Here is a 21,048-nt window from a genome sequence, read left to right on the forward strand (position 1 = left end):
TTTGAATCAGGATTGGGTTTCTAACTTACATATTGAACTCTTTGATGAATTCTTTCGAGATGTTTAATCCCTATCACTAATTATATTGGGATGGAAATCGTGTTCAAACTGTGCAAGTCTAATGCTTCCTTCTACTTGAAGCACTGACAGTCCAAAGCCTATCACACATGGAAATCGTGTTTTTGTTACCTTGCTGAAATTGCACGGTGTTTTTCTTCCAAAAAGGAAAAAAAGAAAAAATTGCATGTTGCCAATGATTTTAAGAGATGGATTCGATTCCTAAGGACCTATTTGGATTGCAATTTTATAGAGTTTTATAGAAAAATATACTGTAACAATTCGATATATATAAAGCAAAAAAAAATTAAAAAATATATTCACAGAAAATATGAAAAAATTTTTGATGAAAAATGACTTTCCAAACAAGATTTTAAGTCTCTTGCCTGTGAGGGAACAGGTGTTGACAAATTCAAATTCTTAAAATACCAAAAAAAAAAAAGTATTCATTTAAATAAAAAAAAAGGTAAATGTGACGTATCCCATTGGAATTGGATTCCATTTATGGAGTGAGTGCGGAAGATCTTGATAAAGTGTCATCCATTGTCCACTAATGATTTGTTCATTAGTCCAGCCTTTTCTTTTAAGTTTTGCCAATTTGATATTGTTCTGAATTAGCATTATACTGCCTATGACTTTCAAAGGCGCTATGTCTCTTAATCCTTTAAATGAGCCTTTTGGTTCTGCATTTTAAGATACGCGCAAATAATTGACATTCAGATTATTCAGTTCCGGCGTTCAGATAAGGTAGAAGATATATAAATTGGCATGGTTAGGAGACGATGTATTCATACAAATACCTTTCAGAATTGGTACATAACTTCTTTTTGCACCAAATGAAAAAAGGAAAAAAAAAACGAAGACTCGCAAGTTGCAACTTTCCGGAATTCGTCCTTTGTCTAGTGCATTTTGTACAAAAGATTCCACAAATGAACATCATCCATGATGTCTTTTCATGAAGAATACACCAGAATCTCAGATCTTTTGGTCAATGACAGATTCACCAGTCACTAAACATACTTTATAATTACTGTATCACTGATTCATCTTGTTTTGCTACTCTAGTTTACCAAACACGGGATGTGGTTGTCCTCTATGTACAACTCATTTCTCAAAGCAAGGACGGAACTGGTGAGGGGAGGGCCTCCATCCCCCAAGCTCTAGATATTTATATTTTTTTCTTTAAAATTTTAAAAAGTTCTTCTGTACTTTAAACTAATTGCTTCTTCAAAAATTTTATGCTGATTCGGAAGTTTTTACTTACGTATATATATTTTACCCCCTCAAATTAAAATTTCTAGTTCCATCCCTATTCTCAAGGTCTTTCTTTTAAAAAAAAAAGAAAAAAAAAATTCCATCCGATACATTACTTTATCTGCAATCTTCATGAAACCAGCAGCGAAAATGGAACGACCAGAAGTCACGATCGCTCTGCGATCTTCCAACGGTTCTTTCTAGTCAAGATGATGAAATTTCGTAGAAAAATGAAAGAAAAGAGCAGTACGAGTTGAAACAACCGTCCATTCAGTCTTGATCAAGTTTTTTCGTCCTTTATCGTTCTTCTTATTAGCTAGGCCTCAGCAGAGATTAAAGTAGTGGGCTTATTGCTGCAGTCAGGACAAGATGAGAAGGTTATAGTTTAATCATCGATGTAAAACAAAACAGCAGTCATAATAATGCACGAATACCATAAGCAAATGAGCACCTTTTCATGAACTTTCCTTAACTTTTGGAAAAGCAAACGACTGCCAGTAATAGCAGTCTTAGAAATGATTTGCCACCGGAGTCAAAAAGGAACCAACCAAAATATACAAAAGAATGAGCATGATGGGGTATCAGCCGTGAATCTTGCTGTCAAAATGAGCTATAAAGATGGATTCCTCAAAAGCGTGCATGTGCCTGGCGATAGATGCAAGTTGCGTAACCATGAAATTAATCAAGTCCTTGGCTCGAAATGCTGGTAGCTATAGTTTGAAGCTGCACGCGAGTAGGAAAGCAGACGAAGAAGAAGATTGATTGGAAGAATTAAAGAAGTCTGGTATACATCAAACCCATCGGGAACTTTTAGTCGAAGATGATAACTAGTGACCATAGCTTGGGGGAAAACGACATTGCGCGAGTTTGCAACCGTTACTGGAAAATTGCGTCTGGGAATGGACAACACATTTTCCGGCGCCCAATAAAATGTTGGTTTCTTATTTTTGAGGAAAACCCATAAATGGTGTTGCAATGAAGTGACATTTCTTTCAGTCAAAACCTTGTTATCACTTTCCTCATTAATCATTCGTTCATAAAATGCATTATTAGAACTTGAAACATCTTAATTAAGCGTGATAGATACATTTGGTAAATCTTGAGAGGAGCCCATTATGTTCTAGGTAAACCCTATATGATAGGACAGAGAATACAAAACATGTAATGAAGTATTTAGCCCACAAAAAAAGGGCACTAAAAATATATTAAATGTGAATGGTATAAAAATTGTTCCGAGTACTCAATATAACAACGTAGTAGATATAAATATTGTCTCGAATACTCAATAAACCTAGTAGATAGAACTTGGGATCCTCGGTGGCATGTTTTCTATGCCAATTCAATGCCACCAGTAGTGTTGCGCCAAGTGTCTTGTTATTATTTACACTTTAATTTTCTAATAATTCAACTTGGCTTAGTTTAACACAAGTTTAAATAATAACATGACACTTGGCGCAACACTATTGGTGGCATTGCATTGGCATAGAAAACATGTCACCGAGAATCCCAAGTGAGTAGATAGGAACATTGATCCGATAATCATTAAATGTCTAATTTGGCTCTTTAACCCTTAAATCTTAAAGTCTCTGTTAAAAAAAAAAATAAGAGTGGAGAAATTATACAACATGATGTTACATATCTGAGGATATAGAAGACTGTAAATTGGATCATGTCCTCAAAATTCTTAGGCAAGTAGCACAAGCACTCACCTAGCCAGTTTGGTTAGTGGTTTCGCTAGTAGTTCTTGATAATCAAGTCGTAAGCAGCTTAGACTTGCCTGAATCTATATCACTTTTCGTTAATGGACCCCGAAAGTTCCTTGCTTTTCGTTTAAGAACAGCTGGAGATTTGGTACGCAGAGTTCTTGTTGTGTTCAGAAGCAGAGAAGGGATTCGACCAAAAACTCGAAAGGGGCTCCAAAGTCTAAACCTGATCGATTCTGTACTGCACGTCAAGCTTATAGTAACTCGTAACGATATACAAAATTCTACCTAAATCGTGATGAATTGCACACACTCAGAAAAGTGATCCTATACTAAGATTGATTCTTCAGGATAAAAAAGTTACTCCATTTAGGAACGTTTTATATACCTTTGGAACACATAAATATGGGTATGTAACTATATATGCGCACCTGCAGTTGTTCTGTACACATGCATTGCTGTCTCTTATCGCCTTCATCATCATAGTCACCAACAATTCTGAATATATACATATATATATATATCCAGACTGTTGATTCCTACTTTTGCAAATCGTTGTTTATTTCTCTCTGCTTTACTTTTTATCGTGAACCTCTCTATTAACTTTGTTGAAATGGGAATTATATAAATGAGGAAGATATTTTATTCCACGGAATTGTTTTTTCAAAAGAATTATGATCAGGTCAGGTTATCCACATCATTACACACCATATTGTAGACCAGTAGGATTATCATTTTTATATGCAACTCGATTTCGTTCTACAAGCGGAATATCGCGTACGTGGTAATGAGAAGTATGAGAAGATGCAGGTCTATATATTATTTATTGATTCAAGCCGATATAAAATTCCCCGCAAGCCCCTTTCAGCAGAATTTCTATCTATTTGCAAGTGATATTATTATCATTCCTGGAATCCATTCTCGGATGGAAACCGAGAGGATCCTCATGTCGAAGAGGACATTGCATGCCAAAAAAAAAAAAAAAAGAATCTAACGTTGGGGGGCGATTTGGATTCTTGAAATCCAAGGTTATCGAAATTTTTTAAGCTTCTAGTTGTCCATTTGCAAGAAGTTTCTGAGTTTTATGGCTTTGCATTTTGCAGGCTCTAAAGAATCTGAATCTTGCCAATTGATTTACGAGCAATGTCAACTCGCATAAGAACATAGCATCCCAACTAAGTTCCTTTCAATCACTAGCACCTTCCGTTGGTCTCCCATTTGTTCCATTTAATTTACAGGTCGAAAAACTGTAATAATCCTTTGGCGGTCTTTTCTCAAGTATAACGGCCCCAAATTTCCCCACGCAGGTAGCTGCAGCATTTTCTGCTTTAACGGGGGAATCAGGAAAATAAGCCTTCATCAGCATCCAATAAGATCTTCCTTAATCCCCCGTCATCAAAGTGAATGAGAACCGATTCTAGAGGTATGATATGGACATAAAACTTCCTTATCCAAATGAAACATATCCTTCTGAAATGGGAATTATTCGTGCCTTCCGCAGCCCACCCTCAGGTACGTACAACACAATCTCCTAACCAAATTTAGGTCGTTCTGGAATTAGCCTTAGATTCTTTTTCTTTCTTTTTTTTTTTTTTTTTTGGCTTTTCCGGCTTAGCATAATTTGGCTCCGTTGTTAGTGTAGGATTTTCTTTTGGCATGTCCGGTCTAGTTTGGCTCCATTACTTCTGTCTATTGTTTTTTCTTTTTTTTTTTTTTTTGGTATGTCCTGTCTAATGCATGCGCAGTAAAAAAAAAATTTGGAGGAGTACAATGAACAGTAGTGTTAGAAGATTCCGAATGCAAGCCTACTGTAACAAAGATCCGGATTTGACTTAAATTAAGTTATCAAATTCTAAAATCGGGAATTTTTGTAATTATGGGGATTTGTGGGGAATATATTTTTATTGAGAACCTGCGTTGTTTATTATTATTATTTACCTTTCTACCCTTTTTATTTCCAACTGTAAGACAGGTTACTCGCCATTAATCATATTATTGACCACTTGACCAATCCCTTGAGTTGTTTATGTTGTACTTCAAGGGGACAAAAATATTGCTAAAAATTTTCTCAACCGTGAACATTGTCTTGTCTAAACGTGATCAATGACAGCATTTTTCTTTTTGGTGATCAAGTCCTCTCAAACTACATGGTTTTTACGAGGTTAGAATCGGCCAGGCATATTACATACTGAATTTTTTTCAGGGCTGTCTTAAATATTCGCTCCATATAGTGCAATTGGTGAATCTTTCTTTCCATATTGCTACGATAACCAAAATTTGGCTTTTCTAGAGAGATATTGAAACCCGAAAAGATGTTTTAGATGTAAGAAAGACAGAAGCTCGGGGGGTAAACTTCACCTGTTTGAGTGTCACACCGTACCCAACCACATAGGTGAATAAGGGCAATGTACTAAAGGACAGTCAAAATCACATCCATATGCATCATTATCTCACAAAATTTCATACATAAGTAGCTTAACATTCAAAGTCTGTAGAAGGGTGTCCTCAATCTTACTATCCACCGTGAAAGCATCCCAAACCAGAATTTAGGCCAAACTGGGACAAGAACATTCCTCCTGGGTTTGGCAGCACTAAAGTTTATTGAGATGCCACAAGGATCGCACAACTCCCCCACTCACTCATCAGCTATGCTTACATTAAGAATCTCTCTCTAGCTTTCTATCAAACACGTAATATTCATGCAACCAAAGCATTTCAATGACAACAAGATTGCTGATGCAAATGGCAGGATGTTCTGTGTCATCGGATGGGAACCGACTTGAAAGATTAGCCAAAGGATAAAGAATGCCAATCTTATGAAAAAGAAAACACAAAGATACTACTGATTGTGGGAATCAGAGTAGGAGGCTCCATTGTACAGAGGATTAATTTAAAGCATCCGCATTTCAACTTTTATCATCATCATCACGGTGGTCTCGCGAGGCCATGTTTGAAATGTCTGCTGGCTAAGTGGACATTGGACAACACTAATTGCGTAAAAGCTTATTTCTGTCACCAAAATGCCAACAGCATTAGGCTCTAGTCCTGTACATCGCTATTGAACTGCCCCTGGCGAAGTTAAATTTGCAATTTAGCTATAAATTTATACAATCAACAGAATCTTAAGAGGGGTTTTGTCAAAGAATTTGTCATTGATTTTGAAAAATCAATGATATGGCTCTTAACGAATATGGGATTTTTTTTTGGTATGAAATGTCCTTCATGTTGCCTGTGCTGCTGATTCCAAAATTATTCACATATTGGATCGAGACTAGATGCATGGCAAGTAGTCTCCAGTCTAAATATAGTCTAGGTTCAAAATTGCTTATCTCATTTGAGTCCGTCCAATTATTAGTTTCAATTCAATAATATCTCTGAAGCCCATTATGGCTTGCTAAAGATCTCCATATTCATTTATTCTCTCCTCTTTGTAAAATTACACATTCTTAGAGTTTTTTTTTTTTTTTCTCTGTCTACAAAATTAGTAATTTAAGTATCAGAGCTCTTATGTGAGCTAAAGCTCCACTTTTTCTTGTAGGTCATTCCTGGAGGTTTGCTGGCCTCTACTCACCTAAAACAGTTGAACCATTTTTTGTCATCAACATGTAATACCGCCCCACAAAGAAACCAGGAAGGAAAGATGCGTAACCATCTGAGCAGAAAAATTGATAATGGTATGTCATACGCATCAACTATTAGCATATCTAACAGATGGAACAGCAACTTTGCCACGGAGGATTCCATTAACAAGTACCCCCTAAATTCGGCAAGTTCTCATAATTGTGCCTGTAATGACACGCAAATAGTGCCAAGAATTCTTGCATGGGATTCCGTTGGTTGTACTGTAGGACATAAGCTCAAAAGATGGACGGCCATGATATCATTGATATGGCTCCTGAGGGAGATGGGGGTAACTTAACCACCAAAATTGTCACATTTTTCTTTGAGTTTTATGGAAGATTAAGGAAAGACGTGAATGAATGCCAGATGGAGTTCTGAACCTTCGGCTAATTAATCCAAACCTTCTCCATTTCAGCCACTAGATGTGGTAGTTAAATGCAATGAAGTATAGTGAGTTGCTGAAGTGGAGCATGAATATCACTAAACAGTAAGCGTAAGTAAGCACGTCAGGAAATGGGGTAAGTAGACATCCCACTGAAGCCACAGAATCCCTCTTCACAAATCCATTTGGAATCCATCAGCCTACTTATGATTCCTACTTCCCATTTGGTAGGGATTCTTTAATTCTTATGCACTGATTAAACACTCCTACGTAACAGATTCTTCAATGGATTATTCTCAATGTTTTGCCAACCAGGAATATATCGTATGGTTTCACGATTCATGCCCTATTCCCTGCTATGGTTAGATGTCTCTACCTTTCCCAAAGCGCTGGAACCTATGCGAATCAGATGGCTATAGTTCTAAATTCCCTAATCCAACTGATGACATATCACGTTCTGTGTACCTGGCTGTCATCTGAAGCCATTTACGATTAATTTGCTTTCTAATTTCCTTCAAGAGGTTTGAAACCAGGACTCCAATTTCTGTCATGAACTTTAGATTCCTCCATGTTGCTTTATTTATTCTTTTGAGATTATTAGCATTACCAATAGTTGAGGAAAATGAACAAATTTCAAAACTTTTGACTCTGTCTCATGCCTAGAGGCCTAGCGACGGAGTTAGGAGCCTAAGGTCAAAGGGTTAAATTTTCGAAACCACATTAAACGTGATAATCGTAGTAAGTTTACAACTAAAAAGTGTTTATGTCAAACATAATTTTTCCTTTATGTCAATTATATTTTGACATAAGTTAAGCTATAACTTAGTGGTAGTTTAGAAACATCAAAAGAGTTTAATCGTGAATTTATTTCAATAAATAACCTTAATTAGATCTAACACTTTCATTTTTTTTTTCCGTCTGATAAAGTAGCATAACAAAATTTTGATTTTGCATCCCCGAACCTTATGAAAACTTTACTTTCTAATATACACAAGTCATTTCGATTTTTTTTTTTTTAAATCCTGTTACCGGCCCTAAATTTCCCAATATATCAGTATAATTCATTAATTTTCGAGATGTATTACTATTTTTGCACGCTCTTCAGAGTAAATTACCTAGACTCCCAGTCAGCTCATAAATAATTTCAAGGGATAATTTCAGAAACCTCAAGGGAGGTTTCTGACAATTTCACTTAGCTTCCCTCAATTTTAGAAAATTACACTAACCTCCATCGCTTCAATAAAATGACTACAATACCCTCTATTTAATAGATAATTTACCACATATGTGGGATACAAAAACCAAACCAAAAGTGAGAGAAAATATAAAAATCTGCAACAACTCGTCATCATTCCCAACCCTACTTTAATTAACAGCCATTTTTTTCTACCTTTTATGATTCTCTCCTTCCTACCTATAACCCTACAGTCTCTTCCACTTATCAACTACACCACGATGCAAACCTACCCGAAGTGTTTATTTCTTGTCTGTTTCTCTCTTTTCGCGGTACTTAACTATCAGCCTCCTTGTTTATTTCTTCTCGTATTATAATTTGCATATATTAAAGCATTAAAATTTCCAAAATTACAAATTGGGGGGAGCAAATGAAAATTTCATGGTCAAATTAGATAGAGATGATGAAAATGGTTGTGATAGAGAGGGAAAAAAATGAAATTAATAGGCTATGATTGGAAAAGAAAAAGGGATGACTCTGGGTTATGCTATTATATCTATTACGCACTAGAATTTAATATCTTCATTTTTGTTTGATTTACAAGTGTTGGTGGTGGTTTGTCATAAAGATTAGTTTTTCTGTTTCTAACGCCATTGGGGTACGGGGTTACTGTTGGCATAGACATCAATAGTGGTTGGCCAGGTCTTCTGTTCAAGAAAGATAATATGCGATAGGTGTTGGGTTCATAATTTGAGGTGTGAGATTAACCAATAGACAAAATATAGTGTTAAATTTGGGCAAGAAGTTTTTGAGGGTATTTTAGTTGGTGGTGTTGGTTATGATCTATTTGTAAAGTGATTCGGGTAGAGTTTGGAACCTTGATGATGCCGAAATTGATAGAATTTGGGGATTAAGTTGGAGTGTGATTTTGGTAAAATTTGAGATTTTAATGATACCAAAATTGATAGAATTTGGGAATTAAATTGGAATTTACTTGAACGGTTGATGAGGTTTTGGGTTTACAATTATCATGGAAGCATAGCAAATTTGGATAAAAGTGTTTGTTACTTTTTTTTTGGTTAAATTGATAACTAAACCTTTTTTTTTTCAATTTCTTTTGATGTTATGATATTGCATAAGGATATTTTAGGATACTTAATTATAATTCTAGCCTAATGGGTCTATAATGTTACTTAAATAGTAAAAGCAAGGGAGGTTAGTGTAATTTTCTAAAATTAGGGGGAGCTAAGTGAAATTATCAGAAACCTCGAGGAAGGTTTCTGGAATTATCGCTAATTTTAATGTTAACTTTTGACCTCTCATCTTTTTTTAAATCCCAAATTAAGCATTCTCAATAATAATATATATAAATAAACAAAAAGTATCCAAAATTTGATCATTCAATGCATTTTCACCGTCAAATTCTGCAATTAGATCCATAACTTTAATTGTGTAAGCAGATACCGAGTCAATCTCAATTCTCTAAGACTTAAAGAAATCATCTCAAAACTCAACACACACACACATATATATATATATATATAGTTATGCCAGACACCTTGCCAGGCATCTCGAGCCTAGTTGCTCGGTACAAAACGCAATAGCAACCCTGTATTCTACTACACTCGTATTGCTTTCCGTGTACAAAACTGTGGGAAAACTTCAGAGAATGACGTACTGAATAAAATATTACGTGTCCTAACAAAAGATAATGATTGAAAAGAGATGGCCAGGGAAGCCAAGTGCAATTCTTTCATCGCATGCCCAAAATACAGGCACAGGTAAGTTTTACTCCCCTAACAAAATCAAAACAGCAGGAAGTGGCAACTGCCGACTTCACGAATCCCGTATTATGAATGAATTGTACATGCAACACTTTCTAATTCATTAATATGTGCTTCGAGTGAAGGCTCACATGTTACAAACGTTTAGCATATGCTTGCGGACAACGCATGCAAACTCTAGACGAATTTTGGACGCCGCAATGTTCCATGAGAGGGACCTTCCTCCTCTGCATTAAGGACACTCAGGCAGATCAAGTTTAACTGAGCCCTGCTTCTTCCCCTGCAAAATAGCCCTTCTTCTTGTCGATTTTAGTCAAATTGGACCTTGGTTTATGGAAAAAGAAATTAACCTGTGGTGCTTCTTTTTCTTTGGCTTTTCATTTTCTCCCCATGGCAAGGTCTAAATTTTCAAATTGGTGGTATTAAGAATTAAATAGCAAAAAAAAAAGAAAAGAAAAACAGGATATCCATGGACGTTATGTATTTAGGGTACTTGCTACAAGAAATCTAGAGGCAAATTTGTAGTGTACGAATCACAAAAATGCATTTAGTAGTTCAGATTGAAGTTCCAAAATTCAGATATTTTAGTTTAAATCCTTTTTTTTTCTCCTGATTTCTTAAATCCCATCCCTGTCATCTTGTTAGGCCAAAAAAAAAAAAAGAGAGAGAAAAGAAGAAACCAGAAAAAGGCATAGTGTAAGGAACGTGCAATTAAAATTTGACCCTCTCCTCTGCTTTTCCCGGTGCTTGCAGAGTGACTTCAGCTTGTCCAAAAACAGTACCCGGTGAGATCAGAAGTTTATTCGTTTTATATGCAGTGCTACTCCGCCATAAAATCAAATAAAATTGCGTGCTTAATAAAACATGAAGAAGAATATCGAACCATGCACTATTACAGCCTGCTGACTCTAAAATCTTACTGATAAGATTAACCCGTGCGGCCGTGCCTATACTTTCTACCTTTTTATGCCAATAATTAAAAAAAAAAAAAAAACTATTTAGCAACCAATTTTCATGTTACACAGTTTTGCAAAGTCCGCGAAAAGAATGTCACAAAAACGGATTGTGATATTTTTTAAAAAAATCTGAAATATTCTTTGACATATTTTCTAATTATATTTTTACACCACATCCTTACATTATACCTTTTTTTTTAACAATGTTTTATTGGACTCTACTGGGATTTTGAAATATTAATGAGATTCCACATTTCTTATTTTCTAGGGATAATTTCAAAAACCTCCCCTGAGGTTTATGACAATTTCACTAAGCTCCCCTAAAATTTAAAAAATTACTCATACCTCCCTGGTTATTTAAAATGACAATATTATCCGTAAATATTTTAATGAAATTCCCTTGTTTGGTATGCTTGTACTTAGAATGACTTTAAAATTACTTTTTCATTCTTTTTCCTTCTTATTCCTTTTTATTTTAATTTTTGCCAATAAAATTGTAAAATTATCACTATTATCTCTAGTTTCTATTGTAATAAAATATCGAACTAATGATTTTTCTGATGAATTAACTTTATATGTTATCTTATTTTTTTGGCTAATCTTTGTTTTCTATTTTTTGGTATTAAAATTAACAATAAATCAAAAAAAAATTGCCCAAAATCACTACTAAATTATGATAATCCCACTATTCAAAAAATTCATAAACTCTGAATCCATTATTTCAATATTTTATTTTCTATCTTATAAATCTAAATCAATAATAAAATACCATCAAAGGTATCATATTATAGTGATAAAATATTATTTTAATGGTTTATCAAATAGTAGGTATGAACGTGAAAAGTTCAGCACCTTTTTCTTATAATTACATTTGGTAATCTTATAATTCTATAAGAAAGTAAATTAAAACTTATTACACAAGGGCATTTTTAGTTATTCATTTAAAAATTCAAGCAAATCAATATTATTTTAAGGTTTTGTTACTAAAACTATCAAAATGAGGGAAATATATGTTATTTTTCAAACATTAAGGGAGCTTTGTGAAATTGTCAGAAACCTCAGGGGAGGTTTCTGAAATTATCCCTAATTTCTACAGTCCCCTCCTCTGACTTAGGATCCTCAACTATATATACCCCTTCCTTCCTCGAACTTCCCCTTCATCATCGGAGCTCCTCCTCTGCTCTCTCTAAGGCCACCAGAAGCTAAAGTCTCTCCCCCTTTCCACTTCAATGGCGCTTCGTAGAGCGCTCTCGAAGCGCCTATTACTAAACGACAGTAGTACTAAAACAGGCTCCACTTTATCTCCGTTCTCGTCCTCCTTAAACTCTGAAAATGCTGCCGTTCCTAGGGCACCGCTACACCGAGAATACCTCACCTCGCCGGAGTTCTCAAAAACCGGCTTCTTCCGCCGCTTCCTCCAGCAAAAGAGAGGATTTAACCAAGCAGCACCCACCATGCTGCCGGAATTCCTATCCCTCCCCGTGGGTGAAAAACTCAGGGAGAAATTAAGGTCCATTAATATTCCCGGAGACCGACTCCGTTTTGACCCAATACTACCTCCATCTATGGCGCCCGCAACGGAGACGCAGGTAGGAGGAATCTCGGTGGCTGATGCTAAGAAGATTCTGAGGTCAGCTCAGCTGGAAAAGCTGAGATTACGACTTCGAGAGATTCCGACGAACTCCATTTCTTACTCCGAATACGTCAAGATATGCGGCGATGCCTGCGAAAATAGCGAGCAAGGCTTGGAGTTTGCAAAGATGTTGGATGACGCCGGAAATGTCATCGTCGTCGGCAACGTGGTCTTCCTCCGCCCCGATCAGGTAAATATACTTATAAAAATGCAAGTTCGACTCTCCTAATTATCACCGATCATATCCTGTGCCCGTTAGTAAATTAATTAATGTATTATCAGTTTCTTTTTTTTTTTTTAAGAAGCTAGGGATCAAAATTTCTCTTCTAAAATGGCCGCGGAGATTAGTGGGATACTCAGACAAAGCATAGGGTCATGGACCCTTTATTTTGTCTCATATTTAGCCCCTAATTTCTCAATCGGTTTCTTTAACGTTTGTTAACAAAAAAGCTTTATGAGAACCGTTAACGAGAAAGCTTCCGTTAACCACATGCGCAGCACCTAACGTAACTGATATACGCTTATTAAGTAAAGGGTTTTTCCCTACCGATGTCCTTAAACACATAAGTATTTTACTGTTACAGGTGTCAAAATCAGTGGAGCAACTAATCTCGCAATCGATGGCCAGACCAAATGATCCGAGAAGGAGAGAATTGGATCAGATGGAAGAGCAAAAGGCCTTCATTGATCAGAAAGCCGAGTCACTGGTTAGAGCAGAGTTGTACTGTGGGTTGGGAATATTGGTCCTTCAAACACTGGGCTTTATGAGGCTAACTTTCTGGGAGCTGAGCTGGGATGTGATGGAGCCCATTTGCTTCTTCGTGACGTCACTCCACTTTGCGCTCGCCTACGGTTTCTTTCTCAGGACGTCAAAAGAGCCTTCTTTTGAAGGCTACTTCCAACGCCGGTTCAGAGTAAAGCAAAGAAAGCTGATGAAGATTCACAATTTTGATAGCGAAAAGTATAATCAGCTCTGCCGAGCTTTTTATCCCAATAATTATGGGGATCAAGCATGGTCTAAGCATGTTTTAGCACCTATTAATCATGCAAGAGGAGCATTTTTTGGTTCCATACATGATGGTTGAGTAAAAGTTTTTAGTGTACATTTGAGGACATGTTTTGAGTCATGTAAAAACGTTACTTCAAACTCATGCTGTTGCTTTTAAAGCAGCTGAAGTGTCGTATGTAAGAGGCGGGGGACAAAGTGGGGGGTAGCGGGATAAATTGCCCCGATGGATCCCGTCAAAATCTCGATATCTATACATAAAATTTACTATAATTTTATCCTCACACTTAAATGAAATTGTCTCCATTACCCTTCAATAAAATTTAAATATTACAGAACTGTCTTCACCAAAGTAGCCGTATATGCGTATAAAATAGTAGGTTTACCCTCGTTGCGCTTCAATAAAATCTAAAATGGTAGCGTACATTTTGTTTTGGATTAATCTTTCCTACCCTGACAGTGTATACACTATCAGTATTGGATTTGCATGCATGTCATGAATCCAAGGATGATATTGTATACACCGTCAATGTAGGAAAGATTTACTCTTTTGTTTTTATGTCTTTATATCCAAATAATTTAACAACAATCAAAATAACCGACATCACCTTTGCCTAAACGAAAAAAAAAAAGGAGATTCAATTTGCGTTTATTCTTCTTCTTTATCTATTCTGATTTGTTTTCAATACACAAACCTTTTTGAAAAGTTTTTTTTTTTTTTCACTACACATTGAAACTCACAAAACTTTGCTCATTTTTTACTTCATCTTAACAAAAATCTAGAGAAATTTTATTAGGATTGTGAGATGACAAGTGGAAGAATCCTTCATTTGAGAATTGAAATTTTGAGAGATATTTGATTTGTTATTAAATTGTAATATATTAATTATACACATAACTTTACGCGTATATTATTCGTAAAACATATATTTTTTTCATATATATTGTAATTAGTAAATTTTCATATATTAACTTTACGCGGGTGTTTGGATTATAAAAATTTACACTTTATTTACACCTTATTAATACACACTAATTTACTTGCATCATCAACACCTTTTCCAATCACCTTTTTATCTCATATACATCATATCAAAAAAATGCTACGGTACTTTTTGACAAAATTATCTCAAATAATTTACAATACAAACACACATTATAATGTATTGTAATATCCCCACTAAATTTTCTTTCTACCTCTTGTATGTCTTGGTGTGAATCGTTCTAGCCTCAGAAATGAACCAAATATTCATAAAATTTTGAGTTGGACTGCCTCGTGAAACTTTCCTTTCGTTGCCACCCGACATTTAGGTGACAGACAGAGATATATGTCCGTCCAGCCCAGTCATCCACCGAAACAAAGGTTTCAACCTTGAACGATTGAACGTCATCCTGAAAAGCGTTATACGACTGTGGATGTCCTGCCGTGCATCAAATCCAACATAAGATTAAGCGGCGGAGTTCCTTGCGCCAACAAGCTTGCTCTCCCGACCACATTAATAATTGTTTACTCCCATCCTTCGAAAAAAAAATAATAATAAATGTTTACTCCCAGGTCACACGTTCCTTGGTATAAAAGGACTCGCTGGGTGTATTGAACGGGTGTTCTTCGTTACCAAAAAAAAAATGATTAGTACAGTTAGGGCCTCGTTTGGAACAAAGGACAAAAGTATGACTGGTGTAATGAGAAGGCCCATTATTTGAATGGAATAGGGTGTGCTGGCATGTGAATGATCATGGTCTAAGTGAGGATAGCGAAACTGAAAAACTAACATCCGAAGCCGTAGAGCTCTCCTTGGGCTCAAAGGTCACGTGTCTTGAATTTTGGGCTTCTTCCAACTGAGGCACAGACCCAACAAAGTATTTTTTTTTTATACAAAAAATAAAACAAATTTCAGGCTATTTAGTTCAAAACCTAGTTCAGTTAGTACGGCAATTAATGATATAACCTTGGTCTTTGTGATTTGTTTCTCAAACGTTCTCTTTTCCTGCCTTCCCAGTAAAGTTTTCTTTGGATTGCCATAGAGAAAATTTTTTTTTTTTTTTTTGCACTAAAGAACAAAAAGTTCAGAGGTGTGAAATTAAATAATTTGTTCATGGAATTATACTAGAAATAATTGGGGGGAAAACAAAAAGAGATTTTGTGTTAGAATAAATTTCTCTCTCCTCTTTATTTGTGTTGTTACTTTACTCGCTTGGTATTGAGGACACTCCAAGTATTTTCTGTCCCAACTAAAACTTTCGATGTAAGTGTTTTTTTTTTTGACATTTTGATAGTATGGCTCAAAATATTCAACTACTGTCCTTTTTCCACTTCACTATCACACTCTCTAATATGATCGTGGCATGATATGGCAATATCCTGAAGGTTCAGGCCTAAAACCCGAAAAATGAAACTACAAACCCATGACAAAACAAAAGGAGTCCCAGAGTCATTAAGTAAATGTCAAGAGTGATGAGCTGATGATAACGTGGTTCACGGTCATCATTCTTAGTGATTTCCAGATTCATGACAGTAGGAGGGCTTCCAATTGGCTCTCTCTCGAGTAAGTTGCGTTTGGATTGCAAGTTTTTAGAGTTTTTTTGTAAAAAAAAATGTATTGTAACGATTTGATATATGTGAAATAAAAGGATTATTGGAAATCGTGTTTACAGAAAATGTAGAGATTTTTTATGGAAAATTCCTTTTCAAACAAGGCTCAAGTTTTTGTCTAAAAGGGAACACACACAATTGTGGCGCCAACGGATCATCTGTCTCACTCTTCATATTATATTTTAGTTCTTTTTTTTTTATTTTCCTAAATTTCAATAACTATTAATTGAATAAAAAATAAATACAACAGTTTCAAAAAAGTAATATATAATATAAAATTAAAAATAGAGCAGAAATTTCATTAAAAAATCTCATTTTTTATGCATTCTGATTTTTTGACTTTGTTAAATTTTGTGTATTACTCAATTAATAGTTATTGGGTTTTAAGAGAATGAAAAAGAACTAAAATATGATATTTATGAAGAAGAAATATTAATATAATAAAAAGTGAGATAGAAAGTGATACAGGAAATGAAACAGAAGATCTGTTGCGCTATTGTGGCCCGGGTCATGACTTGCAAACCTATAATCATCTCAAATAATTGTCTCTCAAAACTTTGTCCGCACTAATCCAATGAGGAAATTGGCACTACAAATTTTCAAAAGGACTTTGCTTCTAACGTCATCCGAGCCCTGGTCTTTCACTGTTTGGATGGAGAAGAGATCATTGTAAAAGTGTAGGTAGGGCCTGCAGGAGGCAGCCAACACCACCTACAGGCTACAATGCACCACCCACATGTATATAATTGACTCGCAGTTGCAGAAGGACCCTGATAGTCGTAGCTGCTGTTGGTGTTGGGTACTCTCCACACCCCATTGGCTTCCCCCACCCCCCCCCCCCCCCCCCCCCCCCCCACAAACAAAAGGCACTACTGTTTTGTGGATCACCTACATTATATATGCTCTCACACAATGTGAGCTAGTATATCTTTTTTTTTTTTTTTTTTGTCAGCGACGATACATTTGTATAATCTATTCTATTCTAATTTAGGGGGAGGGGACCCTAAGGAGGCTGTTGTAGGAGACTAGTGGGTATACAGACTCAACTAGATCAAGGGAGTGTCAGGGAGTACTATGATACAACCCTTAAATTTTTTTCACTGCAGGTGAAATTTGAACCCTCACCTACAGACAAAGGAGGGACTTATGTCCCTCCTTTCTTCTTGGGGTCTTCCGGCTTCAATATCTCATCATTCCTCACATGCTCCACCTTACAAAATTTTGCAAAAACGTATCCTGCTTCAACCTTACTCTTTTGAGAGAGAAATTGGTGTTCGGTTTACCATTATAAGTAGAACCAAGTGAAGTGAAGTGGTTGAATTTTGTAGCAAAGGTTGGCACTCGACTGCTAGAAGTTAGATAGGCAGCCTTCTTTTAGTTGATGTTTTCTTATGAAGGCTCAACCGTTGCTTGATTTTCTACCAAAACCCTTCAGAAAGGGGAAAAAAAAAAGTGAGAGACTGAAAATGTGCCCTTCAAGGAACTTTAATTTAGCTAAAGTAATTTTTACATGCTTTCGCTTTGGAAACAGACATTTGACACTTGATAATTAATGACATTATGGTAGGACAAGACTGAAAATTGCATGAAACAGATACTCTATCATGATGCCAAACATACACCTAATGCGTCCGTAACACCATTATTATTGTTTCTTACATTTATGACAATATATAAACTCTTGGAACATTATCAATGGAATGAGTTCTAAACTATCATTATTAGACACAAATACAAGAAGCATTGAATTTGATTCTCCTCAAGTCAGAATATTCATCCTCGAAAAACAAAGCCTTAAACAGAAAATAAACTACCCGCAGGTAATGTTGGTAGGCAATAATTCAAGCTAACATTAAACTGAAAATGAAGGGTAGAGTTGACGAGTAATTTAATGTAACTGGCGAGATTCCAACATATGATTACCTGGCAATTCATCGTTGGATTCTGTTTCCTCATCTTGGAATAATCAGGTATAATCAAGAGCAGCATTCAGTTCTTAAGTCTGTCAGTCATTTGATTTATCGGATTCCCAGTTGCAATAAAAACGTTTGACTAGTGTGCTTCTGGAATTCAAAAAACTTACCCGGTTCTCTGTACTTATAATAAGGGTTATTACCACTTTACTCCCTTAAACTATATCACTGCTATCAGTTTACCCTCTAACGTTATCTTTTAATCACTTTACGCCCATAAGTAATTTAACTCAACATATTAAGAAATTTTGGACAAAAATACCCTTTTATTTTATAGCATTACTGCATTATTATTATCACTTTATTCGTTTAGATTATAGTGATACAATCACTTTAGTTCCTAATATTATTTTCTAGTCATTTTATCTCATCATTAATCTAACTAGTATGGTCAAAAAATTTTAACCCTTCTTTATATATAATTAAAAATAAAAAATTGGAATGGTTATTCTTCTCTTTTTTCCTTTTAAGAGATTGAAAACATAAAAATAAAAGAATTTTCTCAAATTTCTTTTTTTCACATTTATTAATACTAGGAAAAGAAAAGAAGAGAGGAAAGAAGGAGACAAAAAAATTAGATTTTGTAAAAAAATAAAAATAAAATAAAGAAAAGTCTAACATTATCATATTACTTTAAGGTTGTCGGGATTAGGATTGGAATTTGGTGGTAAACAAAAATGTAAAATAATTTTAAAATAATAAAAGTATTTAATTCTTTTTTATTTGTAATTTTTAAAAAAAGAATTGAGCTCCCTCTTTCCCTCTCCACCTCCCCCTTCCCCTTCTCCTCTCCCTCTCCCTCTCCATCTTTCTACTTTTTCAATATTAATAAGATTACCAAGAAAAAAAAATTAATATTTTGACTTTTTTTTCTTCATACTAAAAAAGAGAAAAGTCGCTCTAAATTTTTTATTATTTTTATTATGCAAAGAGACGAGTATTTTCTTCAAAAAAAATTTTAACTTACTAAGTTGGTTTAATGGTAGGATAAATTGTCTTAAAAATAACTTTAGGGGGTAAATTGATAATGAGACTATATTTTATGGGGGTAAAGTGATAATAATTTTAAGGGTTAAACATGTTTTTTCACTTTAATTAACAAATTTCTTTAAGTTTGACCGTTAGTCTTGGGGGTAAAATGACTAAAAGATAACTTTAAGGGGAAAATTGATAGTAGCACTAAACCTTAAGCGAGTAAGGTGATAATAACCCTTATAATAATAATAATAATAATAATAAACACAGGGATGATTGGCTAGGGAGAGGGTTTGGATTGGTCCAACTTCAACCAACCGAAAACCAAATCTCTGACAAAACAGTGCTAGTGAACAATTATTCATATACGTCCTTAAACTAAACTAAACTAAACTAATCTCTCAAAAGTCTTCTTCGTCTGTATCCAAACCTATCCACATCTAATTTCAAATAAACATAGGCATGATTGACCAAGTGGTCCGTTTTGGATTCCCTCTCTACTCAGATTGACGACCAATTCACCTGCAAAATATATTACTCGGCTTCCTCTGTTCTTATATGTTATAAATAGGTTAAGTATTCTTTAACAAGAAGAAGAAGAAGAGCATGATTGTTAGTTACAAAATACAAAGGAGATAGTATGTGTCAAGGCATCACAAAGAAAAAAGTTTCTTCATCAGCTGCTTCCAAGAATCGAGTATTGGTAGGACTGGGGGGCACTCATGTGGGCTTTAGACAATATTGGACCCATTATTGTCGACAACAATTTCCTCTTCTTCTTCTAAAACATAAAGAGCAGAATGCTACGAGTGCCAATTACATTAAACAACATAAAATTCCAAGGCCTAATTCGAACACCCGCCGAATTGCATTTATACTTTATGGGCCCTTGCGATGGCTGCCTGCTTTTTATCCATTTGATGCTGCATACACCTTTTCACAATATGCTTGCATTGTTGCACGAATCCAAAAGTTTTAGTTTTATTTGGTGTGTATTCATCAATAATATATTGCACGAATATTATACTCAAGGTTCCAATATGAGCAACTCAAACAAAAGTGAAGGAGGAAATGCTTAGCTATTGATATTTGATTAGAGATGGCAAAGTGAATAAATGGTTCATAATTGGTTTTGACTTAATGGATGATAGATGGACTCGCGTACTTTAAACTCCTTTGCATGAATGTTGTTGATTTACCTAAAAATGTTGATTTACACTTTTAATCTTGGGTCTGAAACTATTGTAGTATTCTCATTTCAAGGCACTGTATACTACAAAAAGTAAAAACTACACCCCCTGCAGGCTCAAAGCCAATCAATCTCGGACACTGTTTATTGTTTACTTCTTCGCGTTTGGTGGAAAAATAGTTTATTGTTTACTCATACGAAAAATCCCAACTATACAATACATAGAAAGATGAGCGAGTTTAAACAATGAAAATTTTCTAAATATTATATGTATTTTACTTGTATTATAAATATATTTTTCGATCATCTTTTTATATTATCAATTATATTTTTACTTCACATTTATTGTATCACAAAAACTATTACAATAATTATTTCAAATAATTATTTACACAATTTTATCGGAACACGCACATGATTTTTTTCTTTATTTTATAGTTATTTCTCTTTCGTACCCGCAAACTGAAAAAAGAAAAAAAATCACACAAAGATGGTTGCGCGCACGGACTTCAAATAGAAGTTTTTTACGATATGAGGCATCGCATGACACACACCATCAAAACTTGAAAGTCTCATTTTTTTTCATTCCAATTATTTAAGTTATAATTCACAATCCAAAAGAACGAAGTGTAGAATTAATATAGGAAGCAGTGTACAGTGATAGGAGTTTTAATAACTCTTGTAACTTTTTGTATGAGGTTCCAAGGCCAATGGCAAATGACATGGTAGTACTTTAAACTCTCTGAAT

General features: G+C 35.0%; 1 protein-coding gene across 1 annotated transcript; it reads left to right on the plus strand.

The window, feature by feature from the left end:
- The first annotated feature begins 12,095 nt into the window (after positions 1 to 12,095).
- On the plus strand, positions 12,096 to 13,854 carry LOC113713021 (calcium uniporter protein 4, mitochondrial-like). The gene is made up of 2 exons (XM_027236715.2): positions 12,096 to 12,754; positions 13,149 to 13,854. Exons 1-2 carry the CDS (start codon positions 12,161 to 12,163, stop codon positions 13,647 to 13,649), a joined length of 1,095 nt encoding a protein of 364 aa, XP_027092516.1. The 5' UTR covers positions 12,096 to 12,160; the 3' UTR covers positions 13,650 to 13,854.
- Positions 13,855 to 21,048: the final 7,194 nt, after the last annotated feature.

The sequence above is a fragment of the Coffea arabica genome, chromosome 10e (genome assembly GCF_036785885.1).
Source record: "Coffea arabica cultivar ET-39 chromosome 10e, Coffea Arabica ET-39 HiFi, whole genome shotgun sequence".
NCBI lineage: Eukaryota > Viridiplantae > Streptophyta > Magnoliopsida > Gentianales > Rubiaceae > Coffea > Coffea arabica.